The following is a 20,812-nucleotide window of genomic DNA, read 5'->3' as shown; positions in this document are numbered from 1 at the left end:
TTGGTCGGCATCTGGAAATGTGGATTTGGGGAGTGTCTCCCCACCCTAACGGATAAGGAGGGTTTGCTGTGCCCGAACCGCTCACGCTGAAGATACACAGGGCACCTGCTTTGCTGGGGGAGCTCTGGAGCTTTCCACGTGCCTGTGCGGCCCCAGTGTGGAGTCTCTCGTGAGCTTCCCCGGTAGACATTTCACACACGCCGTCCCGTCCTGCTGGGTGAGCCAAGCGTGTGCTGCGCGACTCCCCTGGGCCGGGGCTCTTGCACCGTGGGGCCTGGTTTCTCCTGGAGGTCACCCCGCGCCCCCTTCCCTCTGAGTCTGCACTCCTTCCCGGTACAAATCGGGGCTGGGAGCCCAACCAGTCTGAGTACGGGGGAACCATGGAACCTAAGAATGGTCTTGGGACTCTGGACTCCGCCAGGGAGTTCTAGCAGGACAGAAGCCACCGCCTCTAAACCTTACATTAGAAGTCCGTGTGCCATCCGTCCTGACTTGGAAGCCACTCACCAGGTCCAGCCTGAGCACACAGAGGGGGTGCCAGGGGCGGGATCACGGGGGGCAGTCTGGGAAGCGGTTACCCCCGGGGGTGGGCGGCAGAGACAGGATTCAACGTGAACGACTGCCTCCAGGGGCCCACCCTCCATGCCACGCCACTCACCACGTGCCACAGATACCCAGAAGGGCAGCTGGAGATCTGTTTCCTGAGAAGTGCTGAGGACGGAATTGGATTTTCTGGTGTGAAACACGACCCATGGGTCACGGGTGCCCTCTGGACTCATAGGCACGGCACCCTTTCTGCGTCACTTAAATTTATTGACAAAAAAAACATTTTTTAATGTTTATTCTTGAAAGACAGAGCGAGAGAGCAGGGAAGGGGCAGCGAGAGAGGGGGACACAGAATCCGAAGCAGGCTTCAGGCTCTGAGCTGTCAGCACAGAATCCGACACGGGGCTCGAACCAACAAACTGTGAGCTCATGACCTGAGCCGATGTTGGACACTCACTTAACTGAGCCACCCACTCGCCCCCTTAAATTCATTTTCTGAATGTGTCCAACACTCCCATGGTTCAGTGTTCAAAGTCCCCATCCTGACCTTGGGCCTCGGCCCACCTAGATCCCCTCCCGCAAGGCAACCACAACGGTCAACTTCTTCCGTACCCTTCCTGAGTCAGCTGACGCACTTTCCGAAGTTCGAGCGTGTGTAAGCGTGTGCTTCTTCCTGCTCACACAAAGGGCGGCGGAGTAAACACACTTTGCGCACCCGGCCTTCGTCTCTTACGTTTCTTGGCGACCCCTTCATTTCTAGCACGTGCCCAGTGGTGGCGATGCCATGCTCATCTCACCAGAGCCCCTCGGGGAATCCAGGGTCTTCCGGGTTTTCTGCTACCGTAAACGACGTCCCAGCGAATGGCACTGGGGACGCACGTTGCACATTTGCCGTCCTTTTCTAGGAAATTTCTTTTATTCGTCTCAATCGGGATTCCGAAGTTCAAAGGGCACAGAAGGTCTTCAGTGAAAAACCTGTCCTCCAGCCCACCTGCAAGAACAGCGATCCCCTGGCCCGTGGGTCCATCCAGAGGCGTCCCGGGCCCGCGCAACCTGGCGGTCCGTGGACGAGAGCCCTTCTTCAGCCACATCTGCCACCTGCAATGCCTTCTTTCGGGAGAAGCCGTGCTGCCACGTCGTCGATTAAAATTGGAGGAAAAACCTTCAGTGTAATTGTTCATGTCAGCAACACCTTTTTATTTTATTTATTTTATTTTTTCTTTTAAATTTTTTTTTTTTAATGTTTATTCACCTCCAAGACAGAGACAAAGCATGAATGGGGGAAGGTCAGAGAGAGAGGGAGACACAGAATCTGAAACAGGCTCCAGGCTCCGAGCTGTCAGCACAGAGCCCGACGCGGGGCTCGAACTCATGGACTGCAAGATCATGACCCGAGCCGAAGTCGGACACCCAACCGACTGAGCCACCCAGGCGCCTCTACACCTTTTTTTTAAAGGGTCTCATCAGGCTTCGTCCAGCTTATTTTTCAGTAACAGGGATTTTAAATTAAAAAAAAAATTTAATGTTTATTTATTTTAGAGAGAGAGAGAGAGAGAGAGAGAGAGAGAGGATGAGCAGAGAGAGAGGGAGACACGGAATCCAGAGCAAGCTGCAGGCTCCAGGCTCCGAGCTGTCAGCACAGAGCCCGATGCGGGGCTTGAACTCATGAACCACGAGATCGTAACCTGAGCTGAAGTCGGATGCTCAACCGACTGAGCCACCCAGGCGCCCCTAAGTAACGGGGATTTTTAAAAACGTTCCTGCTCCCTGCACGTCTCTGCCTCTTCCTAGCTGCTTTTCCCTGTTTGCTCTGATCCCCGTATTCGGTGCCAGCAGCTGCTGCCAGGTGTCCCCGATCCCGGCCGTCTGCCCCTGATGAAGAGGGGGGCTCCGTGCCATCCGGGATGAGCAGCACTGAGTTGGAACAACCCGTCCTCTCTGCGGGGACGTGACAGGCTGTACCTTGAGAGATGCGGCAGGGAGGCCACTATCTTTAGGTCTTTTCTCTGGAGCTGGACAGGTTCCAGAACAGCGTCTTCCAATGATGTCAGCTGGGAAAGCGAGGTTCTGGCTGCCCGAAGCATGCTGGGAGTGGAGGGAAGAGGGGCGTGCAGACAGCCGCTCGCCCCCAGGCCAGCAGTGCGGAGGAGGGACCCCCGGAACCGGCCGCTCGCAAACCCGGCCGGGTCTGACACTTCGAACTCTGAGGGACGCAGGACCGCCTCTCCGGGGCTCTGCCCTTGCTTCTGCGGAACCGCCTGCCCATCTGCTTGCCAGCTTCCCGAACCGCACCGTGCCGCACTCCCCTTCCCTGCGTTTAATTCCGTTCGTGTAGTTGTCCTCGGGTTTGGGAAGCAGCAAAATTATACGTGTGGATTCAATTCACATCTCAACCCAGACAGACCCTAATTATTCTGTGCTTTGATGAAAGTGAAGTTTACATGTGACCAAAAAAAACTTAGAGATTTTAAATAGCCTTAATTAAAAAACAAAACAAAACCATACATATATAAATAGGACACTTGTCCCTCTGCAGATTCCTTCATTTCTGGCAATTTCGAAAAGCGGCTAAAGTCTTGAAAGTCACGACAGCGTGGCTGCTGCACTGCGGACGGCCCGTTAAAAGGGATGTAATTCAAGGCAGAGACCCCCACGTACAGACCAACTGGCTCTACTTCTGCTGGCCAAGACTTCTTTAAAAACTGCACTCCTGTCTTCTGTCACTTCTCCTGTGACATTACTGCTTCAGTTTTCTTACCTGTAAGTAAGGTTAGTCACACCCCTCCGCCTCTATTAGGTTGTTGGATTAAATGAGCCACGAATTAGTAATCACTTTGGGTCTCAGGGCTCTACGCCAGTCACTGCCCTCCATCCAAAGGTCTGCGCCCTTGAAATGCTCTTTGCCAGCTGGCCCCGCGCTGCACTGGGTCTGTAGGGGGCACCAGAGAGACACCGCAGGAAGCTGGCCTTGTGTCTCTGGGCTGTGGTGCCCTGGGTCCCCGGGCTTCTCCATTGGGAGCGACGCACTCAGACAGCAGAAGCCTGGGTGTGGGGCTGACATCTGCTGTACTGGTGTGACGTGTGTGCGTTTGTATGCGTGCAGGGCGTGTGTCCACAGACACATTTAATTCCTAGTTCTGTGTGGTTCGTAAGAAACGACCCCTCGTGGGGCGCCTGGGAGGCTCTCTGTCGGTTGAGCATCTGACTGCGGCTCAGGTCAGTCTGTGAGTTCAAGCCCCACATCAGGCTCGGTGCTGACGGCTCAGAACCTGGAGGCTGCTTCGGATTCCGTCTTCCCCTCTCTCTGCTCCTCTCCCCCTCGCTCTCTCTCAAAAACAAGTAAACGTTAAAAAAAAAATTTTTTTTTAAATAAAAAAGAAATGACACCTCAGTAGCTATGCACACACCTACCTCCAGATCTTGGTTTCCAACCACTGTGCTCCGTGAAAGCGGGGGCTCCCCAGGGGTGACTCCAGGACCTGGCATCTCACCGTATGAGAAAGCAGCATGATGGGTGCGTGTGCAAGGCCAGGGGGACCAAGTGGAAGCGGCTCCCAGCAGCCATTTCGGGGACAAGGTGGGCAACAACATCAGGGATATACATAAATGAACGTGAAGTGACCGGAGGAGGAGGAGGAGGAACAAGGAACGTTGAGGACAAACCAGTAACGTGGCAGAGCGGTGGGGGACAGACCGCCCGGAGACGCTGCAGCCGGGAAGCCTGGTACGGAACAGGTGCACGCAGTCCTGCGGCGTCTCCCGGCAGAGTGCGGGACCTTCTCGTGGGGACATGAGGCCAGCACACGCCACGCGAACCACGGACAACCACGGGCAACCTACCAGGAGGCGGACAAGTCCACGAGGGCCTCGTCCCACGTCCCAGTGAGCGAGCGGAGCTCCTCTGCGGTATTCTTGCTGAACACAGGACACAGACCAAAACCGAAGCAGTCCACAAGGTAACTGACCTGTGACCCCCGAAAATGTCACGATCACGGAGGACAGACAGCCGCTCCGCATCGGAAGGGACTCGAAAGGCGGGACAGCTGGACCGGGCCGACAGGCGGGATGGGGGCCCAGGACTGAGGGTCATCTGACGTCAACGTCAACGCTAACATTTATGCTGCAACCACCTACCAGGTGCCGCAGGAGGACACGGGGTCATTTGCCACAGAGAAAAAAGGTCCTCATCTTGGAGTTGTGATTCAAAGAGGTGGGTGGGGGAGGGGAATCAGCGGGCGCTCCGATATACTAAGATGGTAACAACTGGGCCAGCGAGGGGGCAGGGGCCTGACGGTTCTCCACACCACACTCTCCTTTCTCACAACCATCACACTTCTGGAAAACCCTCGCCGCCAGCCCCAGGACCTTGCCTGGCACGTGGCAGGAACTCAGGAAGCGACTGAGGTAAAGGGTCCCCTGCAGCGCCTGCCTGAAGTGTATCACCTGCAGGCTGGGAACCACGGTGCCCCAGGGGCCCAGGTGAGCCCCCAGCCAAGCCCACACCTCCTGTGACCCGACCGACCGGACCCTCTGGCACAAGGAGGGCGAAGCCCACAGGAGCGCTTTGTGACACCTTCGTGACACCTTCACGCTAAAAGTCCTTTGACCAGCTAAGAATGCGTGAATTCTACCATCTCCATTTGCCCAAAAGGAAGTTTAGTCCTTCCGCCTCCTGAAGACTGAAACGGTTCATTCGCACATACACATCGTCATCAACAATTTATTTAAACGTTCCAAGGATCCCAACCCCACTTAAAGACTAAAACCGCAACATCCCCCATTCAATAAAAGCACACAAAACTCTCAGAGTTAGTACCACAGCCCACGAGACAGCTCTTCCTCTGAGAAAAGTTTATTTGACTTTTATTACGAAGGCACACAAGTCATCTGAGGCTTCAGATATTAGCCCACCGCATGTGAACGTCACACTGTTAACGTGCAACTTCACAGCTATTAAGGTTTACAAAACGGTCTTCCGACGATTCAGGAGTTAGATTCTTTCTATAAATAATAATTAAAACAATAATTAAGCCCAATAGAGGCGTAACAAAAGGGACCTGAAAATTCCTTCAAGGGCAGTTTTGTTTCTCGATAGAAGTTTAAGACCTTAACGGTGAGAGTCTACGACTGCCTGAAACACGCACCATGGACCAGCTTTGCCAAAGAAACCGTAAACGGGCTAAAAAAGTATCGTGAAAGCAGCACTGAGGTCATTTACAGACTGTTCTATCATTTCCACCAGTTTTCAAAAATATGCACTTTGTGGGTCAGAAGCTCCGGGTTTGGCTCTGGGCACCAAGGTGGAGGCCTCCTCACCGGGGCAGGGCGCCCTCGGCCGGGTCGGGGCCCGGGGCCGCGTCCACGCTGGGGCTGGCGGCCGGCTCCACGCCGTGTTCGGCCCCCGCCTCCTCGGCCTCCGGCGGCCCCGAGCCGCCCGCGCTCTCAGGCGCCAGGATGGCCCCTTCCTTCTTCTTCTCCGCCAGCACCTCCAGCCCCATCATCCTGAGATAATGAAGCCGTTCGTTCTTGGGCACGAAAGTCCGAATGGAGGCCTTTCCCCGCCATCCACATAACACGATGGGACACTGGAGGGTGTCCGGTTTCCTACGAACAAGATGGCTGTGCGTGAGCGTTAAGCGTCCTCCCTTCATCTAGAGAGGGGAACACGCAACCTCTCCAGAAACAACATGCCCAAACCCCGGGGGGCATTTTAGTCTGTGATCCTACGGAAGGTTTTCTCAAAGGCCGATCAGCGACTTCCTCACGTCCTAAATATCCTCGACATCCTCGCGTTGGCCGGTTTTTCTTTCTACAAGCTCCCAGTGGAATAAGCCCCAAATCCAGAGTTCACACACACTGCCGATGCCAGAATCTCTAGATTCTTCCAGCTGCTCAAATGCGAACACGGGTCACACCTCACACCACCGACAACAGGCACGGCTGCCCGGGGCCTCCCCGCCCATCGTCGGAGACGAGGCTCCTTGCAGGTTGCAGAGCCGGGCCTGGAGCCACACAGCCCTTCCTAGCCACCCTCAGTGCTTCCCCTACCTCGGTCCAGGTGACCCCGAGTCTCTTTGGCCCCCCCCCCACCCCGCAGAGCAGCGCGGGGCCCCCACGCACCGTGCTCACTTGTTTCCAGCCCACTGGGTCACCGCCTCCCGCAGTCCGGGGATCCGCCTCAGACCCCTGCCCACCTGCTGGCCTTTCCTCGGCTGGCGTGGCAGTGACTGTCCCGCCCCCGTGTCCCTGACGAGCACTACGCAATCATCGCCGCCTTTCAAACCAGACTCTGGTCTGGTTTTAGGGCTCCTAAAGCCCCGCTCCATTAACCCCACGTCCCACCGCCGTGCGACGCCAGGCATCAGTGACGTGGGCGGAGAGAGGAACACACTCTAGGTTAAAAAAGCAAACAGGGAGGCTCCCGGGTGGCTCGATCCGTTGAGTGTCCAACTTGGGCTCAGGTCATGATCTCGCGGTCCGTGAGTTCAAGCCCCGCGTTGGGTCCTGGGCTGACAGCTCAGAGCCTGGAGCCTGCTTCGGATTCTGTGTCTCCCTCCCTCTCTGCCCCTCCCCTGCTCGCTCACTCTCCTTCTCTCTCAAAAATAAATATTGGGCACCCGGGTGACTTAGTCGATTAAGCGTCTGACTTCAGCTCAGGTCATGATCTCACAGCTCTCGTGAATTCAAGCCACGTCAGGTCCTGTGCTGACAGCTCATGAGCCTGGAGCCTGCTTTGGATTCTGTGTCTCCCTCTCTCTCTGCCCCTCCCCTGCTTGTGCTCTCTCTTTCTCTCGCAAAGAATAAATAAACATTAAAACAAAAAAATTTTAGGGGTGCCTGGGTGGCTCAGCCAGTTAAGCATCTGACTTCAGCTCAGGTCATGGTCTCACTGCTCGTAGGTTCGAGCCCCACGTCAGGCTCTGTAGGGACAGCTCGGAGCCTGGAGGCTGCTTCGGATTCTGTGTCTCCCTCCCTCTCTGCCCCTCCCCTGCTCGTGCTCGGTCTCTCAAAAATTAACAATGAAAAAGAAATAAAAACAAACAGAAAAAGGGGCTGAACCAACACGAGAAACAAGCCGCTACCAAGAGAGGGAAGGACACCCGTGTCCGTCTCTCCAGGGGGGTGGCGGGGGGCGGGGAAACGTGGACAGCACGTTGGTAAGAAGGATGAGAGGAATCGACCGGATTCCCAAACTCCCACTTGCTTTTTCTGCGCTTTCTCCCCAGTGATCCCCGCAGCTGTCTTTCCGCTCGTACAACAGGTCAGCACGGGAGAAGCACCTGGCGTCACTATTGCTAAACACCACATCCGGGTCCTTGTCTGAGCGGTTCTGCGAAACCGTCCCCTGTTCCCGACACTACTGGCCCTTCCTTTTTCCTTTCCGTGGACCTTCCGGGGGTCCGGGAGCGGGCGAGGCGTCTCCCACCTAAACCACCTCCTGGCCCGGCTGCACCAGGGAAGCCCGTCTCCGTCGTGCGCAGAAGACACCTGGCAAGTGAGGTCGACACGGGCGCTCCGCGGCTCGGCGTGTGCCTGGGTCTCCTCTGTCCTGCTTCGTGCCCCTCCCTTTTGTGCCCGTTTCACAGATGCGGACCTCGGATGCTGGCCCAAGAGCCCGCGAACCCTGGTTCCCGTCTACACCGCCCTCCAGAGCTCCGGCACCGTGCTTGTGGCGGACGCGGCATCAACACGCTCGGGCCCTGAAGGTCCACACCTGGGACTCCGAGTCCCCTCGCTTCCCAAAGCGTGTGAGCGGCGGCCTGCCAGTGTCTCCAGCACGTTCCGACCCAGCAGGTGAGCTCTGCCTTCACTTCCCCCTTCATCAGACGACACCTGCCCAGTCAAAAGCCAGAAGCCGACCCACGAGCTCCCGTGCCTTTGCCCCCACAACCCACCTTGTCTGCACCAGCCCCAGACGCACCAACCCTTGGTCCCCGGCACCCGCCTCCCACTCCCCTGCTGCCCGATGCCGCACAGCTTGGGCCACCGTCTTCACAGCAGCCGGAGGCCATGGAGACCCTGCAGGGTGCTGGGGCCTGCCCCACCTCCGCAAGCTCCACCCAGGCTGCCTTCCGGCCCGTTCCATCCCCCGGACGGGTGCTTCTCAGCTTCCTCGTCACCACCCAGAGTCAGGCCAAACACACCTCCCCGAACACCGCCCGTGGCCCCACCTAAGCTCTCCTGCAAACCCCTCTCCAGCCCCGTGTTCTTCCTCCTCCTGGAAGAGGGGTTTTACTTGAGAAAGCGGCCCTGGGTGCAAATCCTCACTCCCCTCTACCTAACGGGGTGCACTGGCCACGCCCCCTGGGCTCCTAGCCCCGCTTCCAGCAAGTGCTGCCCACGGGACCTAGTGTCCGCGGGCACGCGAGGGCCGCCAAGGAACAGCGGTCAGTGAGTGAGCTGTCTGCTTCAGCAAAACCCCACACCCTGCCTTCGAACAACGCTGCCTGACGCGTGACAAGAAACCCACGGACACTGGCCGACCCCTCAGTAGAGACAGGACTCCACATCTCCTGACTGTTCAACCTGTATGCTCCTTCTGCGGGAGACAGAAATCAGGGCTAGATTTCCCAGGCACAGGGAGAAAGTTCTATACGTTTAATTCTCTAGGTAGAAGCTGAACGTTCTAGGAGAAGATGACGTACCGGAACGCTTGTCCTCAAGTTCCCACAAGGCCGTCTTCAGGAGCACGTTCCCAACAGGCCCCACGGCCACCCACAGACCCCCCCACCCTCCGCTGACAGGAGCGCCCGCACTTACGTGGGGTCCGGCTCGTACTTCAGGACGATGCTCCCCTTGGCTGGAAAAGAGACAGACAAGCGTGGGCCAGGCTGCCGGTCAACGGACGCCGTCTGCGTGTCCGGCACTGTGGACGGCCAGCAACACACAGCCTGCACTCCTGGCCTCGAGGACCTCCGTGCGGAGATGGGGACTCTTTGTACCCGGACACGCAGCCTCTGGCAAGCCCGGCACCGAGTGGGCGGTCCACGCAGCCTGGCGGAGGACGGGTGGGACCCTCAGGCATTTCCGGGAAGCCTCTCCGTGTCTCTCAGCAGCAGGGGGATGGGGAAAACTACGGGTGAATCCTCAAAATTTGAGACAAAACACGTAACTGCTCCAACTTCCAGAAACAGCATGACACACACGTGAGAACCGTCAACAACGAGACTGCCACCACCCCCCTGCAGGATGAAGACGAAGAAGAAAACAAGACGGTGCCCTCGTCCCTGCGATCGCGTCTACTTCAGGTGCGGCTCCTGCCCGAGACCACGGGACACCGCGTCCACCCAGCACGTTTTACGCCCTTCCGTTCCGAACAGAAAACACAGAACCACAGAACCACAGTAACTTCGTGGGTGCAGTGTGTGTGCAAATTGAGCCAGAAACAGTGAACACGTAATAAACAACAAGAATGAAAAGAAAACTTAGCACCCCTGGTGGGATTATTTTTATTCTTAGGTGAAAACATCACCAGAATAACTTGAAGTGGAAAGTTTATGAAATACCCAAACAACATGACCAACAACCTTTTTTGGCGGGCTAGGAAAGCAGCCTGCTTCAAGCTGGCTGATTCGATGCCAAACGAACCTGACGGCCTGTGCTGGTGAGTGAGTGCCCTGTGCCTCCGCACAGGACGGCCAGGCCCCAGCACCCACAGAGCACCCCCCCTCCCCCCACGGAGGCCTGGGGAAGCAGGACAATGTAACGGATGCCTCTGACCCTTAGCGTGCTAAGACACCACCAATCCCATTTCCACAAAGCCCTCTGGAAAATGACAGTAAAAAGAAAGCCACACGGCATTAAACGTTAAGACGGAAGAAGATCTAAGCAGCTTGAACACCGACATCCTCACTGTCTTTGTAAGAGCAAATTACACTTCTATGCAAGTTAAACTGCTTACCCAAGTCCTTGGCTTGGCTGTAGGTCTCACTGCTAAGTTTTCTAAAAAATGGGTTTTCCTGGGTTAACAGAATTTTAACATCTTCCATTGACACAGTGATAATTCTTGAATTAATAAATGGATACAACGTGTATATTCCCTGCGGGGAATAAAGAGACGCCACCATTATGAACGGTAACAATCACCCACTGTCCCCAGGACCTTTCCACATGCCACGCCCAACCCTCCCCTCACCACAGCCCCTGGAGAATGTGTTGTAAGCAAACGCGCCCAGGGGAGTCAAAGAAGCCGGCAGGGCTCTATTCGCCCGGACCCATCGGACTAGCTCAGCAACAGCCGTCTGCCACAGAGCACGGCAGGTCAGCTCACGGCTGCTGCTACCCCAAGTCTCTTTCCCAAATTACCTCCTGCGCTAACCGAAAAGCACAATCGAACTCTTCGCCACTGTTATTCCGACACCAGACTTTTATCCCAGTGTTTATAACCTGTCGGTGAAGACACGAGACGAAACACGTATGACCAAAAGGCAAACAGTCGATTAAAATACTCCCTTCCACCACAAGGCAGAGCCACGAGGACGTGCTGACAGAGAAGAGACGGCAAAGCTGTGGAAGTCGAGGGATCGGAGCAGAGGTTCTCCTAGCCTGACGCTCTCAAACGGCGTTGGTTTTAGGTGGCTTAGATCGACTAACAATCACCACGACAGACATTAAAACCAGGAAAGCTCTGAAAACGCAGGGACGCGACACACACATTCCATGGGCCGTCAAGAGCAAGGAGGCCGTCGCCCTGGAAAACACCAGGGGACACCCAAGCGAGCAGAGCAGAAGGGGCGGAAACGAGGTCTCAGCGTTGGTTCGGAGACAATTCAGACGTCGTGCGCCTCCAGACCGCGCCTGGAGACCTGCCAGGGAGGGGGCAGCTGGGAAAAGAGCAGAGCAGTGAAGGCAGGGCCCAGGGGCAGAGAAACGAAGGAGCGCAGAAGGGCCCGCAACAGCAAGAGCGCCCAGGAGCAACCGCCGGAGCTGTGGACGCCCCGTTCCGTCCTCCCGGACTCGCCCGCCGAGCGCAGCCCGCACCTGCTGGGCGGGGCTCAGGGCCCCTGTGCGAGCCACCCCGGAAGCGCACCCAGCCGGGCCGTCCGGCAGTCCCACGCACGGCGTACCTTCACCCTCTCGCTGTTATTCAGCAGGACGTTCCTCAGCTCCTTGGAGACCATGTAGAGTTGCCTTTTCTTCCCTTCTGTGGTTCGAGTCAACAAATTCATCTTTGGGAACGAAGGATCCAACGCGTAAAATTTCCTACGCACAAGACAGAGCCGCTGACGAGTTCGGTTCAAGTGTGACAGACGGTCTCCAAGCAGGACGCTCTTCCCCGACAGAATTCGGTATCAAGACTGTGGCTTACGGCACTCGCTCTGCTGTGCGGTCCCGTCTCCTAAGCTCGATCGGGTTCACCCAAAACCCCAGGCAAGTTTTACTTGCGGCACAACTAGACCAGGGACGTGGGCAGACAAGTGCGAGGCCTCTCCGTCACCTGCTGCTCCAGTGACCAGGACCTGAGAGAACACCTCTGCTACTTGAGAAACGCCCTAAGGGGCAGACCCGAGAGAAGGACCAGTCACCCACATGCAGCACGAGTGCCCACCGTGGGAAATGTATACTGACGGGAAGATGAACGGCGGGAGCTGTTTACCGTCAACCCTTCCTCTCTGTTCCGCTTGGAGGTTTCCAATCAGGGTCCCCAACCTCCCACCCAGACCCACTCTTCTCCCCTTCCCACACGGGGGCCCAGGCAGGCAGCCCCCCGATCTGGAAGCTCAGCTGGGTCACGGACATTCGGGGCCACAGTGCCCCCCACCCCCCGGCCCCGGGCACTTCTCGGTCGCTGGCCGCCTACACTGAAGTGCGTGGTGAACACTCCCTAGGATTTCACCCGGCTCTAGCGTGCGGTTACGTGGAAGGAGATACTACACACGACTAAATACAAGGCATGATGAAATGCGATCAGTTACACACTTATGATGAGAATTTAGAAGCCTGAATTAATTCTTACTGGATCGGTGGAAATAACGGGTCGTCTTCAGGAATAAACACAAACGGGTCTTCTTTAAACCCAAACAACTTCATCTTCTTGGATGGAGGAGGGCTGAAGACAGAGGCAGGAGAAACATCACCCAGGTCGGAGGGGAGCATCGGACGCCAGCAGCCCACTCTCCACCCCCCGCCCAGCCCCCCTCCTCAGCCTGCGCAGCACGGGTCCCCGCACACAGGCTCTGCAGGGACCGCACCCCGTCCAGCACAGCGGAGCCCACACTGCACCACCTCCAGGAGGCCACGTGAGCCAAGGGGCCAGGAAGACATGAGGACGTCAGGGACCAGACGGATGCCCTCTTCTTACCCACACACTCCGTCTTTCTTACTTCCGTTGTTCTCTACGTTCTCAGCTCTTTCCGTGATCTCTGTGTCGTCAATTCCACCGGCCGGTTTACTCTCCAGCTCGGCGGGGTCCGTGGGGCCCGACCGCACAGGCTCTCTGGGCTCGCCCTGCAGCTGCAACGGGAACAAGTGTGTTTATGCTCCGAGAGCAAGCCACTCTGCACTGCCACAGGACCTCGGCACCCGAGGTGCTCCTGTTTTTCTACAGCATTTTATATGTAAAAGACGAGAGAATTTTTGCAACTATCTGAAATCTATTTGCTATGATGAACAGAATTCACGGGCATGGTTTCCTTCGAAGTTCTGACTTGGGCTCAGGTCGTGATCTCATGGTTTGTGGGTTCAAACCCTGCATCAGGCTCTATGCTGACAGTGGGGAGCCCGGAGCCTGTTTCGTATTGTGTCTCCCTCTGTCCCTCCTCTGCTCGCACTCTCTTGCTGTCTCTCAAAAATAAACAAAAACATTAAAAAAAATAAAATAATTTAAAAAACATGCCCCCAAATTCACAAAGCTCTAAAGCAGACGAGCTGGTGGGACTCATGCTGTGCAACACGGTCTCCCAGAAAATGTTTAATTTAAAAGTAAAAAACAAGGGCGCCCGGATAGCTCAGTCGGTTAAGCATCTGACTTCAGCTCAGGTCATTATCTCACAGTTCGTGGGTTCAAGCCCCGCGTCAGGTTCTGTGCTGACAGCCCAGAGCCTGGAGCCTGCTTCGGATTCTGTGTCTCCCTCTCTCTCTGCCACTCCCCCACTCATGCTCTGTCTCTCTCTGTCAAAAATAAATAAACGTTAAAAAAAAATAAAAAATAAAAAAAGGAAAAAACAGCCACCCAAACCCCCTGACCAGACTGCCTATGCCCTGCCCACCCCTGCTGGGCTCCTGGAAATGCGGCCCTGCCCTTCACAGCCTGTCTCAAGTGCCCCTTCCCCACGGGCCACCTCTGCACACTGTCAACGCTCAAGTCGAACCTCACTTGGCCAGCACACCTGCCCTGGCTGGGATTCCAGCCGTGTTTACAGGCCTCACTTCCACACCAGGGCATCCTGAGGACGAGGCACCGGAGTCCTCAGCACGGCCCCAGCAGCGCTGAGCTGTGCTCGTGTGCATGGCAGGTGACCGAAACACAGCGACTCAATGAAAAGGAAAAAGGAACTGAAAAAACAACAGAAAAGGAAAACAGTAGTAACGCTAAACAAGCAAGTGACGCCACGCCGGAGCAGGCGGATTGGAGGCAAGTTCAACGCCCATCCACGTAGGCTGCACCGGGACAAGAGTGTCCACGCGGCACGTGGCGAGGCGACGTACCGTGTCACACGACAGGCCCTGCACCTGCACAGCACCGCGGCCGTGGGCCACGCGCACTTTCTCACCACTTCAGAGGTGACCAGGGCAGGGAAGAGGCATCTCAGAGTGTAAGTTCACATGGTTTTAAAAACCGCACAAAAGCATGTAAAATAACTCATTCATAGTTTGTTGTATGATTACCACAGAGTAAACCTTTGCACTGGGATAAATAAAATATTACTAAAATTACTTTCACTTTGGTTTTTGCACGTCTCAAAGCAGCTGCAAGAATGTGGGAGTTACACGTGTAGCTGGCGCTCCAGGTCTGAGAGGGCAGTGCTCAGAGCTCCCGTCCCGGGACTCGGGGGGCCTGGAGTCCAGAAGACGAGCTCCATGAGCATTGCCCTCGAGCCTCTAACTCGGGCAGCACAGTGGTGCCCAGAGGTGCGGGCTCCCCCCCATGCCGGGCTCTACGTGCACACGGTCATCTGGATCAGCCACGACCCAGGGACGGTCTCCTCTCTGCTTCTCTAAAGGCTAAGCATCATTCGTCCACGTCTGTAAGCTCTGATCTGAAGGAAATGCTGACCTTCAGACTGTGATTCCCGCCACATTCTGACACGACGCAGGCTGAGGTACGCGCTAACGGAGAGAGGTCATGTCGAAACAGAGAAGAGCGGACACCACGCGGCAAGACTCGAAAGGCCGCCCTCTCACCGACCTCCCTGCTTCGGGGCCTCCTACAGCATCCAGGAGGCAGGGGCCTCGGGAAGACAGGCCGGGCCTACTCGATCTCCTTTTCAGCCAGGCCTGGACAAAGTCTCACGGCCACCGTTGAAGACAGGCCGGCTTGAGGCTGGCAGAGCTCTATCAACCTGCAACAGGCCGAACGGAAGCAAGCTCTGGGGACACAGCACCGCAGCCAGCTCGGGGGGCTCGGATTCTCGGGGGACACTGCACCGCAGCCAGCTCGGGGGGCTCGGATTCTCTGGGGACACTGCACCGCAGCCAGCTCGGGGGGCTCGGATTCTCGGGGGACACAGCACCGCAGCCAGCTCGGGGGGCTCGGATTCTCGGGGGACACAGCACCGCAGCCAGCTCGGGGGGCTCGGATTCTCGGGGGACACAGCACCGCAGCCAGCTCGGGGGGCTCGGATTCTCGGGGGACACAGCACCGCAGCCAGCTCGGGGGGCTCGGATTCTCGGGGGACACAGCACCGCAGCCAGCTCGGGGGGCTCGGATTCTCGGGGGACACAGCACCGCAGCCAGCTCGGGGGGCTCGGATTCTCGGGGGACACAGCACCGCAGCCAGCTCGGGGGGCTCGGATTCTCGGGGGACACAGCACCGCAGCCAGCTCGGGGGGCTCGGATTCTCGGGGGACACAGCACCGCAGCCAGCTCGGGGGGCTCGGATTCTCGGGGGACACTGCACCGCAGCCAGCTCGGGGGGCTCGGATTCTCGGGGGACACTGCACCGCAGCCAGCTCGGGGGGCTCGGATTCTCGGGGGACACTGCACCGCAGCCAGCTCGGGGGGCTCGGATTCTCGGGGGACACTGCACCGCAGCCAGTTCGGGGGGCTCACACTCTGAGCCACAAAGCAGTCATGGTGTCTTTTCGATCTGCATTTGAGATGCAGAAGGAGCGTATTCGCCCAACTCTGCCTCCTCCAGGGACCTATCCCTTTATGACACTGCCGCTTTTCTGCGAAGTAAAAATTTAGATGAATCCCTGGCCCTGCCACACACACGCTCATGGACAGCTGCTCTCCACACCCAAAACTATCCCAGTGACCATGGTCGGCGTCTGCCTTGAACACACGAAAAGAGCTCGTAATATGCTGTGTCACTTCAGAGGACACTTACCTTTGGTGGACGCTTATTCCATGGCATTGAAGACTTCTTCACCAATACTGCCACAAAGAACCCGCCAGTATTCTGATGGTGTGGTAATATTCTAAGACTAAAAAAAAAAAAAAAACACAGTGCAAACTTTTTAACTGAAAATACATTCTCTTAGGGGCACCTGGGCGGCTCAGTCGGTTGAGCGCCCGACTTCGGCTCAGGTCACGATCTCACAGTTTGTGAGTTTGAGCCCCACATCTGGCTCTGTGCTGACAGCTCGGAGCCTGGAGCCTGTTTCAGATTCTTTGTCTCCCTCTCTCTCTGCTCCTCCCCCACTCATGCTCTGTCTCTCAAAGATGAATAAATGTTAAACAAAAAAAATTAAAAAAAGAAAATACACTCTTCTAGTACTAAGACAAAAGCTGCAAAGGTGATCTGTGACAGAGAAGTCACGTCTCCCTGCAAATATTCACACCCCCCTCACATGTGGAACGGCCAGCGTGTAATGTGTAGAAAGTTCGTGCGGTTTGCAGAGCACAACCGTGTAAGTTCTTTCCGCTTCCGTTATTTATAAATGCTCAATGCCAGCAGCCAATAGGAAATGAGAACTTCTTTCTTGCTGGGAAGTTCACATGCCTGGAGTCAGCCACGGGCATAGCCCAGGCCTCGCAGGAATGCCGGGGGCCCGAAGTCCCCACCTCCCCAAGCCTCTGAGAGCCCCACAAACCCACCACCGCTCCAGATGCATCGCCTGTAACCGCTCCGGGTCCTTTGGTGGGAACATGGTGGGCCGGATCTGGGTGTGTCTGCCGTGAGGAACAGCCTCCCACTCTGAAAACCACTGTCCATCTTTTGTCATCACCTACGAACACGATGGCGGAATTCTGCATTACCAGCACTATCCAACAGTAAGAAATCACACGGTGCTAATGTAAATGCTGTCCACATGATAAATGGCGAGTCTCATTTCTCTCCGAAGCTGAGACTGTGTGTACACGTAAAAATGCGATAATCTCGTGTTCCGTAAAACACGATGATCATTTTATAAAACAGCATTTTCCGTGTAGATTTTTTTTTTTTAACAAGCCTCAGAGTGTTTCTGGTTTAACACTGAAGAGTGAATTGTTTCATATTGGAAATGAAGCTTGAACCCCAGCCAATAACAAAAATAAAGCACAGCTACACTTACAGGGATAAGAATAAATAGCTGATTTCTAACTGCAGGATAAAGACAGGGAAACTTTTCCACTGCCAGAGAAAAATACTTGTATAATCGTGTACCATTTGTCATTATATCTAGTTTTGAAGTTAATTCTACATCAAAACTGACCGCGTAACTAAAAGCAGCGTTTATGGAAGTCACCCAAATATGGACGCTCTCAAAGCGCCTGCTTGCTCAGCGGTACGTGCTCCCACAACCAGGCTCCTCCCAGAAACATCACCTTCCACTGTGTGATTCCAGGCATCCATTTCAGTCCCGGCAGCTCGGAAGACACGTCAGCGAGCTCCAAGGCACCTGGGGACCAAAAATAAAACCTTTTCACCTTATACCCAAAGAAGCTGGACGCACGAGATCACACACCGTGTGATTTATTTCTACAAAATGCCCAGGGAGGGCAACTCCATACACACAGCACCTCAGTGGGTTGGGGGTGCGGGCCGCACAGGCAGTGACCACACGCGGGCAGCTCTCCGTGGGGGGGGGGGGGGGGGCAGGGGACCAAAACGGCCGGGGACCGGACCGCAGGGAGGACTAGGCGCGTGTGAGGTCACTAGTCGTACCCTTACAACGGGGGACGCTGAGGCATGTGCATCACAGCAAAACGGAGCTTCGGAAACGAGGCGGTGGCAGGGTCCCGCCCGTGTCCCAGGGGAGCCCACGGCAACCGTGCCCGCTCCACCCCCGGCTTCTAGACACACACACACCAGTTAGAGGACACGGTCTTCGTGCCCTCGTGTCTAACACACACCCCAGAACCAGAAAGCAACATATAAAGGGAACTGTGAACATCTGTAAACGTTCTGTCTCAGGCCCAAGCCAGTTTCCTAAAAATGCCCAGCAGGGCATCGGTCCAGCTTTGAGGACATCGTGTCATCGGTAACATTACAAGAGGTTGTAAGATGGGGCCATTCCGGGGATCCTTTCAAATAAACCTCCATCCACAGATCGTGGATACAGATTGGACAGCCTCACAGAAAGGGAACGTCCAACAAAGCTCCACGGAAGCTGTGAAAACGCACATGATCATAAAAACGAAGCAAAAGAATCCTCAAGGCCGAGGTGGAACGGTACGAAACCCCCCACAATAGCACGGCCCTGACTTCTACTATGCTATCTGAATATTCTTACTTTGTTAAAAGCAAACACCAAATTCTAGTGCAGGTTTGAGGAAACCAAACATAACACACAAAATTCCAATCGAGAGGACTCCAAAGGGGTGAACAACTAAGGGCAGACCCCACGGCACGGGTCAACCAGGCACTGAGAGCAAGGTAACTGGAAGCCTAGACAGTTGGCTTTCAGTCAGGTTTCAAGCTACTTCATACACGTGCATGTGGTAAGTTCGGAAGTGTCTTATTTTGGATCGTAGTTAGTTTGAAACTCCTTGTTATTTCCTTTAAGGACAAGACGACGGGAAAAGCTAACATTTCAGTAAAAGCTTACACAAAGGAAGAAATATTTTACGACAAAACGTTGTGAAAACTGGTTTAAAAACATTTTAGGCACCTGTCCAGTTTGTCCGTATCCAGCAGTGTGGTAAGACCTCACACCCGTTAGGACGCCTACCCTAACCGCCACAAACATGGAAAATAACAAGGGCTGGTGAGGACGTGGAGAAGTTGGGATCTGTGCACCGTCGGCAGGAATGCCCTCCAAACTGAGCAGTGAATCATCATCATCCAGCAATTCCAGAAGATACTCACCAAGAAAACTGAAAGCAGGGTCCTGAGCTGCGTGTACAGCTGGGGTCACAGACGCACTATTCCCAACAGCTAAACCGAGGAAGCAACTCGCGTCCATGGACAGATGAATGGGGTCAACAAAATGTGGTGTAGGCCTGACGTGGGAGATGTTCAGCCTTGAAGGCTGAAGGAAGGGAATTCTGTCACCTGCTACAGCGTGGATGAACCCCGAGGACAGTGTGCTGGGTGAGCTACGCCAGTCACAGATACAGCATGATCCCACAGGGAGATCCCTAGCGATCCCTAGACAGACTCGAGACAGCAAACAGGAAAGTGGGGACTGGTTTCACGGGTCCATAATTCCAGTTTTGCAAGACCAAGAGCTCTGGAGACCGGCTACGCAACAATGTGTTCCTAACGCGACGGAAATGTAGGCTTTAAAACAGGTAAGGTGGTAAAACTTCAAGTTGCGAGTGTTTTACCACAACTACAATTCTTTCAAAAAAACCACCGTGGTAGGAACGGACATCGTCTTTCAAACTCGAGAGATAACGAAACATATGAAACAGACAATCCTCGAAATTCATTAACTACGACACATCCGCCACATAAGCGTGTTTTTAAGTCAGGGCACCTCACCGTAGGGTTTAGAGTCTAATTTAGCAAATGCCCAGGGGAAGGTCCACGAGAATATAGACTCTTACCTTCACTTTTCTCCAGCAAAGACGCTATGACCGCCTCGTCTTCGATGGGGTTCAGCGAGCACGTGGAGTACACCATGCGACCGCCCTCCACCAGCTGCTCAGCACCGCGCGTGGCGATCCGCAGCTGTAAGCTAAGGGTGGACACCAGGTCACCCTGGGACCGAACGTGTCCGTGTGGCCCACAGAGCACAGGCACCTGTCATGCCACGTGTTCGTTACACGTTGTCATGACAGACTTACGACAAATTACGAAACAACCCCCAGGAAAAGAACTATTGAAGGCTGCAAATGAAGTTAGAGTAAACCCACAGGAGGTGGTTCGTGTTCACCAAATCAGCATGTGTCTGTATAAACAACACGTTTGCTATTCTGTTAGCCTTTCCCAACATGCCAACGAGCAAAGCACGAAGCTAATGACTGAAAGCAACGTATTACGGGAGTTTCACTATGAAGAGGCCTCCGTACCTGTGCAGATACGCGACTTTTCTTTCTACGAACAACTCATATCCCTTAGCACTTTCTAGTCCTAATACCTACTTCACAAAAGCGATAAAGTATTTAACGGAGAAAAACACCTCCCGCCGGCATTATTTATGGTGAATACTCATTAGGACACTGCAGACCGCCCACAAGTCTACAATTACGAATGTGTAATTTTAATGTTAAAAGGAAAAAAAGACATAGTCCTGTAGACAATATAATCCAAACTGGTGTGGCTAACATCCCTACGCACAGAAAAACCACTGAAAGGCGTTAGACATTACAGAAGTTATCTTTGACTTATGAGATGTTCTTTTTCCTTCTACTTTTAAGGATTTTCCAAATTTTCTTTAAAGACAGTCAATAAACATTTGAGATCAAAATGTTAAGCAAAATAATTCAACACAAAAGAACAGAAAGCAGAGAGAAGATGAGTGAGACACTAAGGTAAAAGGTTATTTTGTGGAAAACAGAGGTTTGAAATGTTACAGGAAATGGTCCCAAAAAGCATTTTAAACAAATGTGTACCTGAAATGCATATGGTCTTCAGTTTACTACTCCGAAAATGTTCCAAAAACAACCGCTTCTGATACGTAAGCAAACTCTCTCAAAGACGACCATTAATTGGCCCTTAGAATCCGGTGAACTCAAGATCCGGGCACCGAGTTATGAAACTGGGCGATAACCCTTCCCGACCCTGCCTGTGGG

The 20,812-nt window shown here is 54.7% G+C and overlaps 1 protein-coding gene across 3 annotated transcripts in view; it reads right to left on the bottom strand.

The window, feature by feature from the left end:
• Positions 1–5,382: 5,382 nt before the first annotated feature.
• Positions 5,383–20,812, bottom strand: part of NSUN2 (NOP2/Sun RNA methyltransferase 2) — a 28,854-nt gene continuing 13,424 nt past the window's right edge. Inside the window, exons 9-20 of one of the 3 annotated variants that reach the window (XM_045039044.1) lie at positions 19,625–19,755; positions 17,459–17,532; positions 16,748–16,878; positions 16,038–16,134; positions 12,848–12,999; positions 12,503–12,595; positions 11,613–11,748; positions 10,852–10,932; positions 10,448–10,586; positions 9,307–9,346; positions 5,986–6,150; positions 5,383–5,898 (exon numbers count right to left, since the gene is read on the bottom strand). In XM_045039044.1, the coding sequence (XP_044894979.1) occupies positions 5,859–5,898; positions 5,986–6,150; positions 9,307–9,346; positions 10,448–10,586; positions 10,852–10,932; positions 11,613–11,748; positions 12,503–12,595; positions 12,848–12,999; positions 16,038–16,134; positions 16,748–16,878; positions 17,459–17,532; positions 19,625–19,755 (1,279 nt within the window). In that variant the 3' untranslated portion in view covers positions 5,383–5,858. The other 2 variants (XM_023239689.2, XM_023239687.2) reach the window with 2 other exon arrangements.

This window comes from Felis catus, chromosome A1, assembly GCF_018350175.1.
Source record: "Felis catus isolate Fca126 chromosome A1, F.catus_Fca126_mat1.0, whole genome shotgun sequence".
Lineage (NCBI taxonomy): Eukaryota > Metazoa > Chordata > Mammalia > Carnivora > Felidae > Felis > Felis catus.
This window is presented reverse-complemented; position numbering and strand designations above follow the sequence as displayed.